This window comes from Leptodactylus fuscus, chromosome 5, assembly GCF_031893055.1.
Source record: "Leptodactylus fuscus isolate aLepFus1 chromosome 5, aLepFus1.hap2, whole genome shotgun sequence".
NCBI lineage: Eukaryota > Metazoa > Chordata > Amphibia > Anura > Leptodactylidae > Leptodactylus > Leptodactylus fuscus.
The window spans coordinates 30,898,180-30,917,397 of record NC_134269.1 but is presented as its reverse complement, the minus strand read 5'-3'; the positions used below and the strand labels follow the sequence as shown (position 1 = coordinate 30,917,397).

The window sequence follows — 19,218 nt, the reverse complement described above, 5'->3', positions numbered from 1 at the left end:
GGCGTCATCATCATTATAAGGGAGCGGGTGGTAATAAATAACTTGGCAGTGCCTAAAACCCAAAAAGCTTATACAACTATATTTACATTAAGATACACAAATGAAACTTTTCAGTAGCATGTCATGAGACAAGCTGATAAGCTCTTCCTTTGTGCAGTGCTATTTGAAAGTTAAACGCTGCCTTTATTTTAATTCTGGAGAAGGTGCAGACATTAGATTTAGAACATGTTGTCTTCATTGTCCAAATCCTCTATATAGGTAACGTGTTTTTCGGGCCGAGCTGTCTGGGAACGAGCTGGTGCAGCACTGACAACCTGGGTGAATATGGCAAGAGCCTGAGATGTAGGGTGAATGAATCCCCAAATTATTTGTGGAATTCCCAGTGAGACAATGGCACTGTATACCAGTAGCAAAAATTGTGGGTGCACGTAACCCCCATATATTCTTTGAATTCCCAGTCAGACAATGGCACTGTATACCAGTAGTAAAAATTGTGGGTGCACATAACCCCAATATATTCTTTGAATTCCCAGTCAGACAATGGCACTGTATACCAGTATTAAAAATTGTGGGTGCACATAACCCCCATATATTCTTTGAATTCCCAGTCAGATAATGGCACTGTATACCAGTATTAAAAATTGTGGGTGCACATAACCCCCATATATTCTTTGAATTCCCAGTCAGACAATGGCACTGTATACCAGTAGTAAAAATTGTGGGTGCACATAACCCCCATATATTCTTTGAATTCCCAGTCAGATAATGGCACTGTATACCAGTATTAAAAATTGTGGGTGCACATAACCCCCATATATTCTTTGAATTCCCAGTCAGACAATGGCACTGTATACCAGTATTAAAAATTGTGGGTGCACATAACCCCCATATATTCTTTGAATTCCCAGTCAGACAATGGCACTGTATACCAGTATTAAAAATTGTGGGTGCACATAACCCCCATATATTCTTTGAATTCCCAGTCAGACAATGGCACTGTATACCAGTATTAAAAATTGTGGGTGCACATAACCCCCATATATTCTTTGAATTCCCAGTGAGACAATGGAACTGTATAGCAGTAGCAAAAATTGTGGGTGCACGTAACCCCCATATATTCTTTGAATTCCCAGTCAGACAATGGCACTGTATACCAGTATTAAAAATTGTGGGTGCACATAACCCCCATATATTCTTTGAATTCCCAGTCAGACAATGGCACTGTATACCAGTATTAAAAATTGTGGGTGCACATAACCCCCATATATTCTTTGAATTCCCAGTCAGACAATGGCACTGTATACCAGTATTAAAAATTGTGGGTGCACATAACCCCCATATATTCTTTGAATTCCCAGTCAGACAATGGCACTGTATACCAGTATTAAAAATTGTGGGTGCACATAACCCCCATATATTCTTTGAATTCCCAGTCAGACAATGGCACTGTATACCAGTAGTAAAAATTGTGGGTGCACATAACCCCCATATATTCTTTGAATTCCCAGTCAGACAATGGCACTGTATACCAGTATTAAAAATTGTGGGTGCACATAACCCCCATATATTCTTTGAATTCCCAGTGAGACAATGGAACTGTATAGCAGTAGCAAAAATTGTGGGTGCACGTCACCCCAATATATTCTTTGAATTCCCAGTCAGACAATGGCACTATATACCAGTAGTAAAAATTGTGGGTGCACATAACCCCCATATATTCTTTGAATTCCCAGTCAGACAATGGCACTGTATACCAGTAGTAAAAATTGTGGGTGCACATAACCCCAATATATTCTTTGAATTCCCAGTCAGACAATGGCACTGTATACCAGTATTAAAAATTGTGGGTACACATAACCCCCATATATTCTTTGAATTCCCAGTCAGACAATGGCACTATATACCAGTAGTAAAAATTGTGGGTGCACATAACCCCCATATATTCTTTGAATTCCCAGTCAGACAATGGCACTGTATACCAGTATTAAAAATTGTGGGTGCACATAACCCCCATATATTCTTTGAATTCCCAGTGAGACAATGGCACTGTATAGCAGTAGCAAAAATTGTGGGTGCACGTCACCCCAATATATTCTTTGAATTCCCAGTCAGACAATGGCACTATATACCAGTAGCAAAAATTGTGGGTGTATATAGCCCCAATTCTATTGCTAGGGGACTTGCAGGGTATTTCTGAGGTGAAGGTGGGGGGGCACACCGTTGGAACGGGGATTTGGGGTGTATATATGGGGTATACGGGAATACACTGTCAGTGTGTTCCATTCAGGATCCTGGGAAAGCTGGGTTGCGGCGATTGAGCCCGTCAGTGCCACGTTACACTGACAAGCTTCTCCCTGGAATTGAAGTTATATGTAAGCCCAATATATTCTTTGAATTCCCAGTGAGACAATGGCACTATATGGCAGTAGCAAAAATAGTGGGTGTATATAGCCCCAATCCTATTGCTAGGGGACTTGCAGGGTATTTCTGGGGTGAAGGTGGGGGGCACACCGTTGGAACGGGTATCGGGGGTATATATCGGGTATACGGGAATACACTGACAGTGTATTCCATTCAGGATCCTGGGAAAGCTGGGTTGCGGCGATTGAGCCCGTCAGTGCCACGTTACACTGACAAGCTTCTCCCTGGAATTTAGCTCTTACAAGAGCTGTTGGTTGTCTTCTCCTTCCTATCCTAGCCTGTCCCTGCCTACCCAGAATCTAAGCCCTAGCTAGCTGGACGGAAACCTCCGTCCCCGGTGAATTGCAAGCTCAGAATGACGCGAAGCTGGGCGGCGCTGTTCTTTTAAATTAGAGGTCACATGTTTTCGGCAGCCAATGGGTTTTGCCTACTTTTTTCAACGTCACCGGTGTCGTAGTTCCTGTCCCACCTACCCTGCGCTGTTATTGGAGCAAAAAAGGCGCCAGGGAAGGTGGGAGGGGAATCGAGTAATGGCGCACTTTACCACGCGGTGTTCGATTCGATTCGAACATGCCGAACAGCCTAATATCCGATCGAACATGAGTTCGATAGAACACTGTTCGCTCATCTCTAATAGATAACTATAACATGGTGAACATAGATCACTAGAACCATAACATGGTGACCATAGATCACTAGAACCATAACATGGTGACTATAGATCACTAGAACCATAACATGGTGACCATAGATCACTAGAACCATAACATGGCGATCATAGATCACTAGAACCATAACATGGTGACCATAGATCACTAGAACCATAACATGGTGACCATAGATAACTAGAACCATAACATGGTGACCATAGATCACTAGAAGTTACCATAACATGGAGACCATAGATCACTAGAACCATAATATGGCGACCATAGATCACTAGAACCATAACATGGTGACCATGGACTACTTTGGGTGCATATTGTATCCAAGTTTTCCAATTCTTTCTTATTTTATGCAGAGGCACATAGAGGTTTCCTCTCACTGATTCCTACTTATTATTATAGATCCAAAATACAGCCATGTGTACTGGCTGTCACCTGAAATGAAGCCTGAAAGAACCTCCCTACATCACCTCCCTCTTCTCTGACTCTCCGTTCTGTCAATGACCATAGTTTTCCAGCCTCATCTCTTAGACTTTTCTCGAGCTGCAGCGGTGCTCTAGAATGCTCTACCCCAGGCAGTCAGATTAATATCCAATTTTAGCAGCTTCAATCATGTCCTACAAATACATCTTTTTACGCTGGCTTATCACATGACCTGATCACATTGTTCTACTGAGCTAACATTTCTTATCCTATTCTATATTATCCTTCCTCCTCTATTCCTCAGAACGTGACCCATCCTGAAGTTTCCCTGCACTCCTGGCACTTAGTGTTTGTATATTCACAGATATCGGCTGCTGACGGCTCATACAGCTTCAGTTACATGACCTTGTTCATTAAAAGATGGCGGAACCATTCTACCAAACATGCCCTGCCACCTCTTGGGTCACCCCTATCTCCTCGTAGATTGTAAGCTCTTGTGAACAGGTTCCTCACTCCTATTATTTATTTTGTTGCACTGTAATGTCTAATATTGTCTACAAATGAATAGATCTATGAGCCAAGTACTCCAAGATATACTGACGCCATGGAAATAAAATAATATAAAAATAATAGAATATGTATTATATAAATAATATTATAATTATTAATATTATTAGGGATTTCTCTAGTTGCAATCTTAGATAAAACATCAAGATAATAAAACAAAAATTTCTGAAAATTTTGGACTTCCGACTAATTTTCTTCCCCAATTTTTTTTTTTTTTTTTTTAATTTTTTTTCTTTATTTTTCAGAAATCTCTCACCTAATGGATAGTAACTGGACATCCATTAAAAATTTCCAAATTGTGGCATTTTCAAACATTGCGGAGCAGAGTCATCTCTTTTTCCTGCTATTTTTCGCTATTTATATGACAGGTTTATTGGGTAATTTAATCATCATTTCAGCCGTGACCATTGATGTCCGTCTACGTAACCCCATGTACATCTTCCTCTGTAACCTGTCCTTGGTGGATATCATATTTACATCTTCTACTCTACCAAAACTGATGGACATTTTACTCTCGAGGAACTTCTCCATCTCTTTCCTACAATGCTTCACCCAATTGTATTTCTTCATGTTTGCAGCTGGTACGGAGGACATCTTGTTGTCCTTGATGGCCTATGACCGATATGTGGCCATCTGTAGACCCTTACATTACCACTTGATCATGAATACCAACAAGTACGTCCTCCTCTTATTGGGCACCTGGATTTGTGGGTCTGTAAATTCATTGTTCATGACGGTTTCCATCTACCACTTTGACCTATGTCGATCTAATAAAATCAACAATTTCTTCTGTGACATTAAAGCTTTGGAAAAGATCTCGTGTAATAACTTCGGTTTCCATATCATACTCTATGTAGAGACCCTGATACTTGCCTTCTGCCCATTTCTCCTAAGCGTAACATCCTATATTAAGATAATCTCAAGTATTTTAATGATCAAGTCGACTAATAGTAGGAGGAAGACCTTCTCCACCTGCACATCCCACCTGACGGTCCTCATTATCTTCTATGGCACCGGTCTATGTATGTATATGAACCCTCCTTCAGACCATTTAGAGATGCAGGACATGGTCTTCTCAGTGTTATACACGGCTGTGACCCCCATGCTAAATCCGCTTATATATAGTTTAAGAAATAAGGAGGTGAAAAGGGCATTGAGCAGAATTGTCAACAGAGGAAACCTTAAAAACTTGTCTTTTCTTAAAGGTCGGTGAGAAAAAATAAGGTCACCATTGTATCTTCCACCCAATCATTCCAAAACTTGTATATAGCCTATCTGCCAAGCTATACAGTGGTTTATTCCCTTTACCCACCACAGGGATATAACTGTAGGCTCACAAGGCCTGGTGCAAAAGCTTAGCTTCGGCCCTCGTGCCCTTTTCCTCACACCCATCGCTGTGCCCCATTTTAGTAGCTTTTACACTTCCTTTGGGACATAGAGCCAAACAGGGCTTTACTTCAGCATCCAGTCAAGACTACGGTGTGTTATTTTAACCTGACACTTCCCTTGATCAGGTGCCTGTGATTCCATTTGTATCTAGGATCTGCATTTTTTTAGCTTCCATTTTCTGTGAATTCCCTGGTTTAATGGTTTTGGTTTGCTATCCTCATTTTTCCCTTCTCCTGCTGGTTTGACTTTATCTGTGACCTTCTGAACTAGATCATGGCCTGGACGTCTGGTATTCCTCAGCTATTTTATTTTTTTTGGCTTTTTTTGTACTGTCCTAGTTTTTGTCCTGCGCTTGTGTATATTCCCTCTGCCTGTTATAGGGGCTTAGTTTGGTCCTTAGATAACTTGCAGGGTGACACTTTGTTCTGGGGTCCGAGCTACCAACTTCATCCTGCGTTGAGGCTCTGGTGAATACCTCGGGGTAGTTTTAGACTCTACGAACCAGATTGGTGTTGGATTACAGATAGTTTTTTACTTGCCGTCTATTGGGCCTGTCGGTTACCTACAGGTTTAGCATGGAATTGCTTAAATTACCGTTACCTTTAGGAATTTCTTAAGCTACAACTCCAGAATACCTGCTGCCACTTTATCACCATATGAGCAGCTTATGTTTCCCTTCACCTACCCTAACAGACTGTAACCCCTCTAAGGCAGGGTCTTCTCTCGCCCTCTGTACCAGTCAATTCATCTATATTTTTTTAAAGGGATTCTATCAATAAAAGCAATTTTTTGTCCGTAAAACGTAGGAATTGCCTTAATAAAGATTATTCTCCTAGCTTTAGATGTCTTCTCCGTGCCGCCGTTCGGTAGAAATCCCTTCTTCTGTATGCAAATGAGTTCTCTTGCAGCACTGGGGTCAGTCCCCAGCACTCAAACAGCACTGGGGGCGTGCTCAATGCTGCCAGAAACTATCCAGTGCCACCTCCATCTTCGCCAGGAATGGCCTCTCCCTGCGTTTTCTTCCAGCGCTGGCTTCAAACTTCTAGGCATGCGCAGTCAGCTCTGCCGTCGGACCTCGGGTAGAGCCATTTTCCTATGGCAGCTTACACAGTAAGTTATTTTAGGACTTTTTATTTCACTAAACTACTTTTTTTTAACTTTTTTTTTTGTGTAATGAAATGTTGACAATTACTAATATTCTGTCTGTGTTTCTGCCATTACTACTTTATGATTTATGGTCTCTCTGCTTTTCCTACTAAAAACTGTTAGTTCAAACAGAACTTGAAAGAAAGAATTTTTTTGGGGAAATTATAAAGTAGGTCATTATTAAATGTGGGGATATAGAAAAATGATTGCTTTAGATTTTTATTTGACATTTTATTTACAGCTATGGTTACATTTGAGATAATTGCAATAAAATATTTTACTATAATAAAAATCCAAAGTGACATAAAAAAAACATGTGAATACAGTCTAAGGCTGGATTCACACTTGCATTGAAGTCTGCTTGAATCAACTTACAATCGGCGGAGAGAGAACTTTCCTCTCCAAAGCCAGGAGTGGCGGCGCTTCATGGCATGAAGGGGAGTGATATTCTTTTTTTAATTGGTCGCTACTTATCGTATTATTGCAATAGGTAGTGACCGATAAATTACTCACCCACCCACGCTCCTGTCCAGGCCGGCCTCCGCTGCGGCCTCTAGATGGTACTACACTTATGTCACAACCCTGGTGTTCTTCAGTGTCTGGTACAGCGCTCTCTGGAGGTGGCAGTGGAGGCCGGCCTGGACAGGAGCGTGGGTCGGTGAGTAATTTATCGGTCACTACCTATTGCAATGATGCATTATCACTGTGTGGGGTCCAAGCAAAGATTGGTTCATATAATGTGTGTGTGTGTGTGTGGGTGGGGGGTGGGGGGGAGGCATCATATACTTTGGGGAGCCAAAAAGCGGGTGATATACAGTAGGAGGGATATAAAGGGGATTATATACTGTTGAGGGTCATAAAAAAGGGGTCATATACCATGTTAAGGCAAAAGAAAACAAAGAAAAAAAACAGGGTTGTGTGCAATGTGGGAACAAAAAATAAAATAAAATAAAAAAAATAGCCATATACCATGTGTGGCTCAAAAAATTTGGGGTTGTATACCATGTGGGGGCCAGAAAAGTGAATTTTGTATTGTGGGAGGGCTAAAGAGAGGGGTCATATGCCATAAGGAGCCCAAAAAATGCGGGCACTATACTATGTGCGAGCCATATAAGGTGCCGTGCTGCGATTCCTGTGGCTGATCCACTTATGGGAGGAAGATTTGGGGCAGAATCCTCCTCAAAATTGGTGCCAATTTCTGCCATGTGAGCATGCCCTGAGGTAAACGTTACATTGATGATGTGGAGGTGATGTTGTTGTGGATTCCAGATTGTATATAATGGGTGACATAGACAAAAGCACGACGGTGATAAAATATGCGTCCTTTTCAACCTTGCTATAGACCTTAGAACATGTGACACGAGACATCTAGCCATTCATGTAAGGATACTAAGCCATGGAAGAAAGGTGAGGACTGGAAAGTGGAGAGGAACTTGAGATGGTGGGCCACGTCTATTCCTCTTCATTTTTCGCTTTTTCAATGGCCCCGAATACTGTTAGAACCAGCGGATTATAGCTACGAACGGGAGTTGATGTTTAGACTACATGGCGACTTGCCCAGAGTTGACTTTGGTTTTCTTGGAGCACTCAATATAAAGGAATAGGCCATATTGGGCACATGGCAGGAGCCATCATGTGGATGAGGCCTAAATATTACACGACTTGTGATGGTTTTCACCAGTATCAAAGACACATGTAAGAGTTAAAGGAGAAATCCACGTCCAGATGTTTTCTACAGAGCAATTCCTACATTGATAAGTCCCAGTGCACACAGCCTTATAAATATGGCAAACCCGCAATATCAATCTCACTGGCTCCTGAATAAGCAGAATGTCATAGTGTTAGGTAACAGGCGATGGACATGAGCTAACCCCATGATACCGGCAGAAAGGAAGAGGTGAATCATGTAACAATAGAGCATGGGAAGACTCGGCCATCATCAGACGGACCAAGAACCTGACATAATACCAAGTCCATGAACAACCATCTAAAGGTGAGTGGACCAGACTTATGTCTATGACCTATCACATTCTGGTTTGTTTCCAGTCCCTTCTGGGAAAATATACCATAAAACTCCAGCAGTTTCTAAGAATCACTGCATAAAATATTTTTCACTGGCATAAATCATCAGAATTTAGTATAGATACCGTATATACTCGAGTATAAGCCGAATTTTTCAGCATTTTTTGTGCTGAAAAAGCCCCCCTCGGCTTATACTCGAGTCAATAAGTTTTCCCAGTTTTTTGTGGTAAAATTAGGGGCCTCGGCTTATATTCGGGTCGGCTTATACTCGAGTATATACGGTAATCGATAAACTGATAAAAGTCCAAAATACAATTTGGATTGATCTGACTGGATATATATATTTTGGAGGGGTCCTAAACTTTATACCTACTGGTGGGGTGTGATACATTGAAGACAGTATAAAAAAATATATATACCGTATTTATATCTTGTATTTTCGGACTATAAGACGCACCTAGGCTTTAGAGGAGGAAAATAGGGGAAAAAAATTTAAAGCAAAAAATGGTAAAATTTTTAATATATTGGAGTTGTAGTTTTGCAGCAGCTGCGAGGCCATATTGACAGGTGACCCTGCAGGGATGCATAGAGCGTTTTTTTGTGTGTACTTTTTAGTTGCACCATTTTGGGGAAGGTCTATTGCTTAGATCACTTTTTATTTAAATCAGAGGCAAAACGGTGAAAAAAAATTGGCTTTTTGGCACTTTTGACGTTTGCCGTACAGGCAAAATATCAGTAGATCGGGCATTTTAGGACACAGGGATACTTATTGTGTATGTGTGTCACAGTAATTTTATACTTTTATATGTATTCTAGGGAAAGGAGGTGATTTAGAAGTTTTATTTTTTTTATTTTTAACTTTTTTTATTTTTATTTTTTTTACTCATACACTGTACAGCACAAAACAGGTGTGGGAAAAATCCTGCACAGTAAGAATGAATTCAGCAATAAGTGTTAATGGTTTATTTTTATCATTAACAAAATGAAGTGAATTAAAAGAAGAGAAATGTAAATCCCATCAATATTTCGTGTGTCCGTCCTTTCCTTCCTATTAATACTTGCAGACAAAGGCTGGTCACACCACAGAGTCATGAGATTTAGATTTTTGTTTTCTTCATTCATGTCATTGTGTTAATTGATACATATACTATTAACTCTTCTATTTCTGAAAGCATTCTTACCTTACGGCATTACTTCCACACATGCCTGAAACTTTTGCTCAATCTGCACACAGTCGGGCTATTTTCATAGGAAGTCAGTTTGTTTCCGCTGGTTACTCTGATTTTCTCCCACACTCCTAATACACAATCAAACACATGGAGAACATAGAATTGTGTTTGACATCATTCCCGATCCCCGATGCTGCTGGGCAACAGTCACTTGGCTAGCTGTTAAGGGTCTTAGTAGTCACTACCCCAACCGGGCATGAAATTTAAGAGGGCCTATAGGTCACCCTGGATAGACTTCTGTGATTTCCTTACCCCTGCCCTCTGGTGCACTGAGGTGAGAAGATATATGATACATAGACTTCAACTTTCAGAAAAGAGAAAATTAACCCTTTCGTGACAAGATAAAGTAGGATTTAGTCAACAGTGAAGACCAGGTAGAGATTCTGTGGCACAAAAGGGGACACGGTTACTATGTGTTGTGCCCCACTTACTCACCAAGATCTCGGCCTTCTTTTAGGGTAAGGAGATCTTTTTCATGTCCAAACCCTAATAATTCACATCGCAGAAAGTTTACTTGATCATAATTCTATGAAAGCGATTGTATGAGTTTATAAAATTCAGAAACTGCTCCACTCATGTCCATAGGATGTGTCTGCTACTGTAGCTTAGCAATGAGGTGAATGGGACTATAATGTAGTACCAGTCATAGCCTGTAGACCAGAGTGGCGCTATTTCTGAGGCATAGTAGTCATATTTTCAATTAATTTATTTTTTAAACTGAATGCAGTGGTTGACATCTCTCCTTGTAGATCGCCCTGAGATCATGGACAACCAAACCTCCATGACGTACTTCACCATTCTGGCATTTTCCAGTAAAGCAGAAAAGCAGCCTCTTCTTGCCGTTGAGTTTACGATGATCTACCTTCTAGGAGTATTAGCCAATGTCAGTCTTATTACAGTAAGTGTCTTGGATTCCCATCTCCAGACCCCCATGCACTTCTTCCTTCGAAACCTCTCCTTTGTGGACATCATATTCACCACGACCACCCTCCCCCAACTCATTAACATCTTGTGGACCGGAACAAACACCATTTCCTCCATCCAGTGTTTCATTCAAGATTTTTTCTGTGTGTTTTTGGGTAGTACGGATGATATCTTACTGTCATGTATGGCCTATGACCAATATGTCGCCATCTGTTACCCATTACACTACCCCATCTTGATGGACCGGAAAAAACTGGTGTCGCTTTTAGTTGGCACCTGGGCGACCGGATTTGTGAACGCCGCCATTACTGCCTTGTTTGTCTCAAAATTATCTTTTTGTGGTTCTAGAATGATCCAGAACTTCTATTGTGATATTAAAGCTTTGTCTAAGAGCGTGTGCGCTTCCTCGTGGCTTCAGATATTTGTGTACGTGGAGGCTCGGGCCTTGCTTAATCAGTCTTCTGTCTTACATTAAGATAATCGGGGTGGTGTTACAAGTCCAGTCCCCGGAGGGTCGGAGGAAAGCCTTCTCCACTTGTACGTCGCACCTCACCGTACTATCAATCTTCTACGGGTCTGTCTTACTTCAGTACACCATCCCACCATTGGAACATGTGCACTTTTTGGATCAAGCCTTTACTCTTCTTTTCACAGCTTTAACCCCAATGTTAAATCCGATCATATATAGTCTACGTAATACCGAGGTAAAAAGTGCAATATTGAGGATTCTGAAGTGACCAGAGACCAGTGAGAGTCCGTGCATAGCAACGCTTCTTAGCAGCCTACAAACCAAGAGGAAATTTTGATGCATTCTGTCTGAAGGGTCCGTACAGCCCCATCCTCAGAAGGTCTGATCCTCAGGGGCAGGGAAGATGTACGTCCACGTCTGTTCTGTAAACTCGTTCCAGGCCTTGGCTGGTCAACAAGACAATCAGTCAACATTGGGTGGTCTTCAAAGGAGTGTTGGAGGACTTGAAAACATGGCCGCTTTCTTCTGCTTCTTAGGAAGGGACCTCACGTTCGTTGGTCACATAGCAACGCCACATCTCCAGCCCTTTAAAATGAAGGAGACTGAGCTGCCACGTGGCCATGTAACTAATGGACGGCCATGTTTTTGAAACCCCTTTAACATGAACCCTTGAAGACCCATTCATTTTGTAAGGTACTGCCAATTTTCTTTACTATATTTAGTAAAGACTGTAGAGTCTTTATTCCATTTCTGTACATGATTACGGGGGCGGCCATCTTGCCTGAGCTTCTCTTCTGCCCCATTAACAGCATTTAGTGATATGCTTTACAGCATAGTCATGGTCATAAACGGCAGTAGTCTGAAGCCAAGTCATTGAGGTCTAAGGGAGAGTTTTATAGATATGTGCTGTGCAAAGAGGGGAGGAAGATAAATTGTGACATCTGTTCAGTAGTGGATGTAGTGATAGGTATTAGGCGATGTTATCTATAGAGGTGTTATCTTCTATTGTGATCATGGCTGAGTGTCTGACAATTCCCAGACCATAGGAACTTTCTATGGACCTCAGAAAGTGCCTGCATTCATGGTCATATCCATTGACAACCAACAAAGACAACAGACTGACCACTGCAAAATGTTTAAATTTAAGTGACGTCATTAAAGAAGGATGAGAGCGGCGGCCGACAGCATAGGAGCCGGGGACAGGTAAGCAACAGTGTTTTTATTCCCCCGGGTCTCCGATTATTATACTCTGGGGTCTGTAAAGACCCCAGAGTATAATAATTGTTTATGGGTGTCGACAGTGGGACATAATACTGTGTGCAGGGGCCACTAAGGGACATAATACTGTGTGCAGGGGCCACTATGGGGGATAATAGTGTGTGCAGGGGCCACTATGGGGGATAATAGTGTGTGCAGGGGCCACTAAGGGACATAATACTGTGTGCAGGGGCCACTATGGGGCATAATACTGTGTGCATGGGCCACTATGGGACATAATACTGGGTGCAGGGGCCACTAAGGGACATAATACTGTGTGCAGGGGCCACTATGGGGCATAATAGAGCGCGCAGGAATGCGGAGGAGGGGGTCGGTCGAGGTCTTTGGTGTCGGGGGGGGGGGGGGGGGCACGTCAAAAGTTCGCCACGGGGCCCCGCCATTCCTAGTTACGCCACTGCCTACTGTAATGGCCGAACCGCACAAAGTTTGGTGCAGGATGACTCTGGGTGTTATTAATACAGTAACTACTAAAAAAAAAACTACTAAAAAAAAAAAAAAGATTAAAAAAAAATAAAAATCGATATGCAGTGAGCGCCCTCTACAGACAGGGAATGTAATCACTTACTTGGATGGCATTGCTAACTATAATAACAATTAGGATTTGGCTGCCCACATAAGGTTCCCCACCTCCCCCAATCTTCTTTTCCCTGTCTAGTAAATGATGACCAAGGAAACAGAGAAACAAGACACAAGTAAAAACACATTTCCTTTAATTACAAAATACAACTTATATATGCCATCACATGCTGGACCGTCATATATATATAATATATACAATTACAAAAAAAAAAAAAAAAAGGAAAAAAACCCGCCACATAAGGCATACAAGTACTATGCTATGGATAAATACACTGGCCATTGGAAAGCAGTTACATAGGCTAATGCGGTATGTTGTGCGTGGTATGGGATATATAGATGACGTATAATAAAGGTTTACATGACATCACATGGTGACTGGTGCTTGTGCTCACCTAGGCAGGAAAAGCAACTGTACTGACTTTCTTGAAGTATCACATGTAATATAGCACAGGGGACAGTATTCATAGGTCTACTATACAAAGTGACCTCCTGCATTCAGCTGAATGGAGAATTTAAAGGGGACATCCATCCAAGTGCTTGTAAGACAAGTAGTCCAGAATGTAACCGGTCATGTTACCTGCAAACAGAGTCGGACTGATGTTCCTTGGGCCCATCAGATAAGACGATTCTGGGGGCCCACCCTCCAGCAACCCCTAGGAAAAGGATTCACTACGCTTCAAATATGGGTGTCTTCTGTTATTGTGTCAGAGCCAGGGGCCACCAGAAGATACCCCAGTGGGTCAGTCCAACACTGTCTTCAGAATGTGTACAGAGTGACACAAGCACTTACTTACACTAGTTCCTGTACACACTGCACACTTGACACCACTCTTCTGATACACCCATAACCCCCCCCCCCCATTTATTAAAGTGCCTATTTAGGATTAGAAGAACAGTGCCACCCCTGTCCACAAGTTATATGTGGGTTTGCAACTCGATCCAATTCAACTGCCAGGCACAACCTGTTTTTGGAAGAATGCAGCTATTTGATGATTTGAGGGAAGAGAGGAAAACATAAAATGTCTTTTTGCCCACAGTCAGGCCCAGTTCACATCTGCGTTCGGACCATTCCGTTCCAAAAAGTCCATTTTTCTCTCCACATCTCTTGTGTGGAAACTATACAGACCCCATTATAGTGTATGGGGTCTGCGGGTTTCCTTAAGTAACCACTTTTTCACGTGGATAGGTTTCTGTTCAGGGGGTCCCCACGTGGACTCCCCAAATGGAAACCTGAACACAGTCCTGGGAGTTATCCAGCTTTCTAAAATTTTAATGACCTATCATTAAGGTAAACAATCAATTTCAGATCAGGGGGGCCGACTGACAGAATCCCCATAGATAAGCTGTGGAGTGATGAGACCCACGCCAAACTTGAGAACTGTGGTGTTTTGCATCCTAGGTCTGCCCTAGTTGTACAGTGTGCCACTCCATTCATGTGAATGTGAACCACCAGAGATAGTCAAGTAATCTCAAGAACAAATTCCCGGGGACCCCAGTCTATCGGGTGTCCATTATTTATTTATTTTTACAGACATCAGTGGATGAAGAGTCAGGTTAGGAGGACTTTTTCACCTGGGACTCTGCGCCAGAGGATCAGAACGGAAAATCTGACGCAGTTCTTAACATAGTCTAATGTAGATTTCATGTATATATCTATGCCTATCATTCAAACAAAGAAAAAGTGCAAAGAGACCTGGAAAGTAGGAAGAGCATGAGGTCCTGCGTCACATCCAGGGTACGGTCCACATAGGAACAGGATTCTACCACCCAAACATAACATCCCCAACCATCAGGAGACCTATAAGGGGGTGTACATACAAATGTGCACTACAGGTCACACCAGTGCAATGACTGCAATATTTGCAAACTCCATTAAACCCTATATGTACTCGTGTGCAGACCCAATGTACAGACTCTCCGAAATAAAAGGAGTAATAGAGAATCTGTCCATCAACATAAGACACTTAGCCACTGCTGCTCCCCCTGAGAATACACACTTGGGGATGGAGATTTAATGGTCTACATCTTTTATCCCCATGTGGTTTTTAGGTCCAATATCCTGTATGGATAAGTCTATTAACTCATTTTACTATAGGCCCTAAATCACATCATATGTCACACCCAATATGAGACTGCTGTCAGGAGGGCGGTCTTAGACTACTTGCTCTAGCCCAGGACCACCCACTTGACAGTAGAGAGGACAATTAACAGAATGGGTGCTGGAATTGACAGAACTGATTGCTCAGGAATGGCGGTGAATAGGGAAAAAATTACTACGGCTACTAAAGGATGCAAATAGTTGGAGCTGGTGGAGGTGGTGGTGAGAGGTCCTCTTGTAGACTGGTAGTCAGATAGTATACACTACTACAACTTGGGAAATGTGTGTGTGTGTGTGTGAAATATTCCTGTACATAAATGTAAGGTTGTGAAATGCGTTTAAGACAACACTTAAGGTGGCGACATCGAGAAGGTGCTCAGATCCAGGAAGACCAGGAAAGAAGGATGTATACTATCCATATGTACCTGCAAGAATATACAAAGAAATGAGGAGTCCATGAGTGAATGAATATCTAGATACATGCAGATGAGGCCGAGCCGAGTTTGTTATTTGACTTCGTTCATTGTGATATATTATCATGCAATATACATTATACTTGAAATACGTATGACAAAAAAAAAAAAAAATTTTTTTTTTTTTTTTAACCAAGCACTACCTCATATATATTTAGCTATTGCTCTGTAATTGAAGATGGCTACTGATGGGTGACATTTTGGTAGTAACCGGTCACTCATATGCCACCACTCGTTTATCTAGCATCACATGATTCACTACACAATCAGCTCCAGCGAATCAAATAACACATTCAGCACTGCTACATCCCTATCAGTATTACATCAGAATCCAAAACCCTCTCCCTCTCCGCTCACCCTCTCCAAAGGAGCTGTTCAGTGCACTTCGGGAGAGGCCACACCTGCACACACCAGGACATGCTTAGGGCTAGGGGATGATGTCTTAAATTGCAATTAAATCGGGTATTTTACCTAAGTCACACCCCTTACAATACACCCCTTTTCAGGTATGGGTTGAGCGAGGTTTGCCAGGCTGTTTCGTGACTGAACACATCCGAACTGGAACTTCTTCAGGCCTCAGAGTTTAATAAGCGGAGGCCCAGGGAAGGTGGGCAAACATATAAAAAATTGTTACTCACCTCCCCTGGGCTCTGGGGCTGCTCTTGGTCTTCTTCAGGCCTGCTGAATGATATAAAGAACTGCTGATACCTGTTATTGAGCCTCTGTAGAGTTGTGAGGCAAAGACCAATCACAGGCCTCAACAGTCTTTGATGTTATTCAGTAGCCAGTAAGAAGAAGACCAGCGCTGTAGCCCAGGAGAGGTGAGTAATACTGTTTTCTCAGCAACAAGTTTGCGCTTTGACACATGAAAGATATTTTCCTTATGTTACTAACAGTCCCTACATCAGCATATAATATGGTTTAGTTCAGCACGCCAAAATTCTTTTTGTAAAACCTACTGTGCCAAGTGCGAATTGTGCTGTTACTGAAGAGGCTGATCCATGCTGACTCCCATTGTTTGATAGATTTCCTTAAGAAACAACAACGCAGTGTCTTCTGAAGTCCTATAACAAGAATTACACACAGTATTTTTAGTTTCATAGATCATACTACATGCCAGCCCCATACACTATATAGGTGATGAGTTAATGTAGGGGGGTCCCTTTGAGACCTATCAAATCACCCACCCCAGTGTGCCAGACTACTAGGTTATAATAGGATCACCAGTGTCCTATACCAGAATATTAGGATTTTTCAGACCGCTGGCTGCTGAATTAATGGGATTTTACTGTGATGAGGAACGTGAATTAAGCAGTGGCTGCCGTGTGCACACATCGGACTCGGGGACCCAAATTCTCATGATCATTGGGGGCCCAGGATTCAGACACTTATATCCCCTCCTGTGTATTGTTCATGGGAAACCCTTTTTATTCTGCTGGTTACAATCCCATACATGGCTAAAAGGGGGACAAATAGAGTTCTTCTGTGACTTTTCTATCCAATCTCCTCCATCGTATTGGCTTCTTCTACCCTTTCTAAATATCCAACCCACACTTTGTATTGTATCTTCTACCTCTTTCTGCCCTAGAGGTGACCTGTGATGTATGTCTATATCCATATAATGGTGAATGCGGTGATTACCAGTAACATAAGTGGCTCTGTAGTGCAAATAGATATTCATTGAAGCTCTCGATGGGCTTCTCCTGGAGAACATAGTCAAACCGCTGACCCCCATTTAACATCCCCACATCTAGTGGTGCTGGTTCCTCATTCACGCCAACATCCTCCGCCGCCACAACTGGAAAAAGAAGATGTAATAATGTCACAATTAATATTTAAGTGCCAAAATATTGCTCTCAAAATCAAGTAGGCAACTAAGAAATCTGGAGTATGTGCCACTTAGCAGTAAGGCCATTCATCAACTAGGGACAGAAATAGACTTGACAGGCTGATCAGGAGGGCCAGCTCTGTCCTGGGGAGCCCCCTGGACCCAGTACAGGTGGTGGGTGACAGAAGGATACTGTCTGTGGTGACCTCCATGCGGGAGAACAAATCCCACCCCATGTATGGGACCTTGATGGGACTTGGCAGCACTGTAAGTGACCGTCTGCTTCACCCCAAGTGTGAGAAGGAGCTATCGCAGGTCCTTCCTTCCAACCGCGACCAGGCTGTATAATCTACATCAGACCAAGCGAAGATCACTCTGCACAGAGAACTAATGATTATGACTATGAAGTCTTCCTTCTTTCTTCTTCCGTTCCTTAGCTGCTATGGACTCCTAGTATATCTTCTCTTCTCAGCATATGTGTGTCTACGTCTGTAATATATTACTGTGTATTATCCTGTATCTGTATTACTATGCTGCTGTAACATGCTGAAATTTACCCACTGTGGGACTATTAAAGGATTATCTTATCTTATCTCTTATTTCTCACGGCAGATTTCAAGCGGAATTTGTAACTTGTCATTTTCATGTGCACATTTCAATTTACCGGGTGCGTTTTCTGCAACAGGTGGAAGTTCTGAAACTGGCAACTCTGCCGCTTCTGCAGTTGGAGGTGGTAAGGTAGGCACAGGGGGACGGGTGAAGGTCTGCCAGGCTACCCGAAGAGACCCCAGAAGGTCTGTACCCATCCGTGTTAGTCCTTCTTTTAGTTCTGTATGGAAGAAATAAAGATTACATATCAACTTCAGAACATAAATCCCTTAAAATGGATTTTCTGGGCCTGGGGTGTGTTTTAGATATTGATGACCTATACTTAGGGATAGGTCATCAATGTCAAATTGGTGGAGCTGACAACCTGTGCTGTTATAATCTGCTTCTGGTAAGAAAATCACACTGTCTACAGACCAAAAAGCAGAATGCTCCGTATACTCTGTAGTGCTTGTGCTGAAGATCGATAGATAGATAGATAGATAGATAGATGTGAGATAGATAGATAGATAGATAGATAGATAGATAGATAGATAAATAGATAGATAGAAGCTCAATTACCTAAATGCATCCTCTTCCTTCCCTTGTGGTGAGGGATCAGCATTGGTTCAAACTCCTCTTCCCTAAGAACCATAGGTTCAATCCTATACGCGACCGGATCAAACTAAGACAAATATTTAGAACATTAGTAGCGGTATTTCGGATTATTTTTCCATAGAATTAGCCTGGTGAAAAATAAAAAATGAATAATGCAAAGTGTCATAAAGGAAAGCACAACATTATACTTACAGGATGATAGATATTGAAGAAACGTTTACAGGTGGGGAACTGGTATTTGGGGTCAATCCTCTTCAAACCCCGGACAGTCAGAAACATCCCAATGGGAGATCCCCAGGCAAAGAATATCTCTGGGTAGAAGCTGAGCTGTGGGTAATTGATTCGGACCTGAAAAACAGTGATAGGTGGGATTTATACACTGAAATGTGTACAACATGCACCGGAAATTGTGCCAAACTCAGGGATCAGAAGAGTGTAGATGAAGGACATCCTATTTTAATGGCTATGGGGTACTGCAATGTGAAAGAGCAGCGGGGTCCCTTT

The 19,218-nt window shown here is 42.1% G+C and overlaps 3 protein-coding genes across 6 annotated transcripts in view; 2 read left to right on the top strand and 1 right to left on the bottom strand.

The window, feature by feature from the left end:
- Nucleotides 1-4,335: 4,335 nt before the first annotated feature.
- LOC142204470 (olfactory receptor 1A1-like) lies at nt 4,336-5,289 on the top strand. Its single transcript, XM_075275781.1, has one exon. The coding sequence runs from the start codon at nt 4,336-4,338 to the stop codon at nt 5,287-5,289; it is 954 nt and encodes a 317-aa protein (XP_075131882.1).
- Nucleotides 5,290-10,625: 5,336 nt separating this feature from the next.
- Nucleotides 10,626-11,261, top strand: LOC142204469 (olfactory receptor 1C1-like). The gene has a single exon (XM_075275780.1). The coding sequence runs from the start codon at nt 10,626-10,628 to the stop codon at nt 11,259-11,261; it is 636 nt and encodes a 211-aa protein (XP_075131881.1).
- A 1,965-nt stretch (nt 11,262-13,226) lies between these two features.
- Nucleotides 13,227-19,218, bottom strand: part of DDHD2 (DDHD domain containing 2) — a 36,675-nt gene continuing 30,683 nt past the window's right edge. For all 4 annotated transcript variants that reach the window (XM_075272836.1, XM_075272834.1, XM_075272835.1 and 1 more), the window contains 6 exons: nt 18,907-19,062; nt 18,679-18,781; nt 18,176-18,340; nt 17,325-17,481; nt 16,643-16,747; nt 13,227-15,635 (listed from right to left, as the gene is read on the bottom strand). In XM_075272836.1, coding sequence (XP_075128937.1) covers nt 16,666-16,747; nt 17,325-17,481; nt 18,176-18,340; nt 18,679-18,781; nt 18,907-19,062 — 663 coding nt within the window. In that variant the 3' untranslated portion in view covers nt 13,227-15,635; nt 16,643-16,665. The remainder of the gene's footprint in view (nt 15,636-16,642; nt 16,748-17,324; nt 17,482-18,175; nt 18,341-18,678; nt 18,782-18,906; nt 19,063-19,218) is intronic.

Coding starts and splice junctions, on each gene's coding strand:
- LOC142204470 (XM_075275781.1), top strand. CDS start 4,336: ATGGATAGTAACTGGACATCCATTAAAAATTTCCAAATTGTGGCATTT.
- LOC142204469 (XM_075275780.1), top strand. CDS start 10,626: ATGGACAACCAAACCTCCATGACGTACTTCACCATTCTGGCATTTTCC.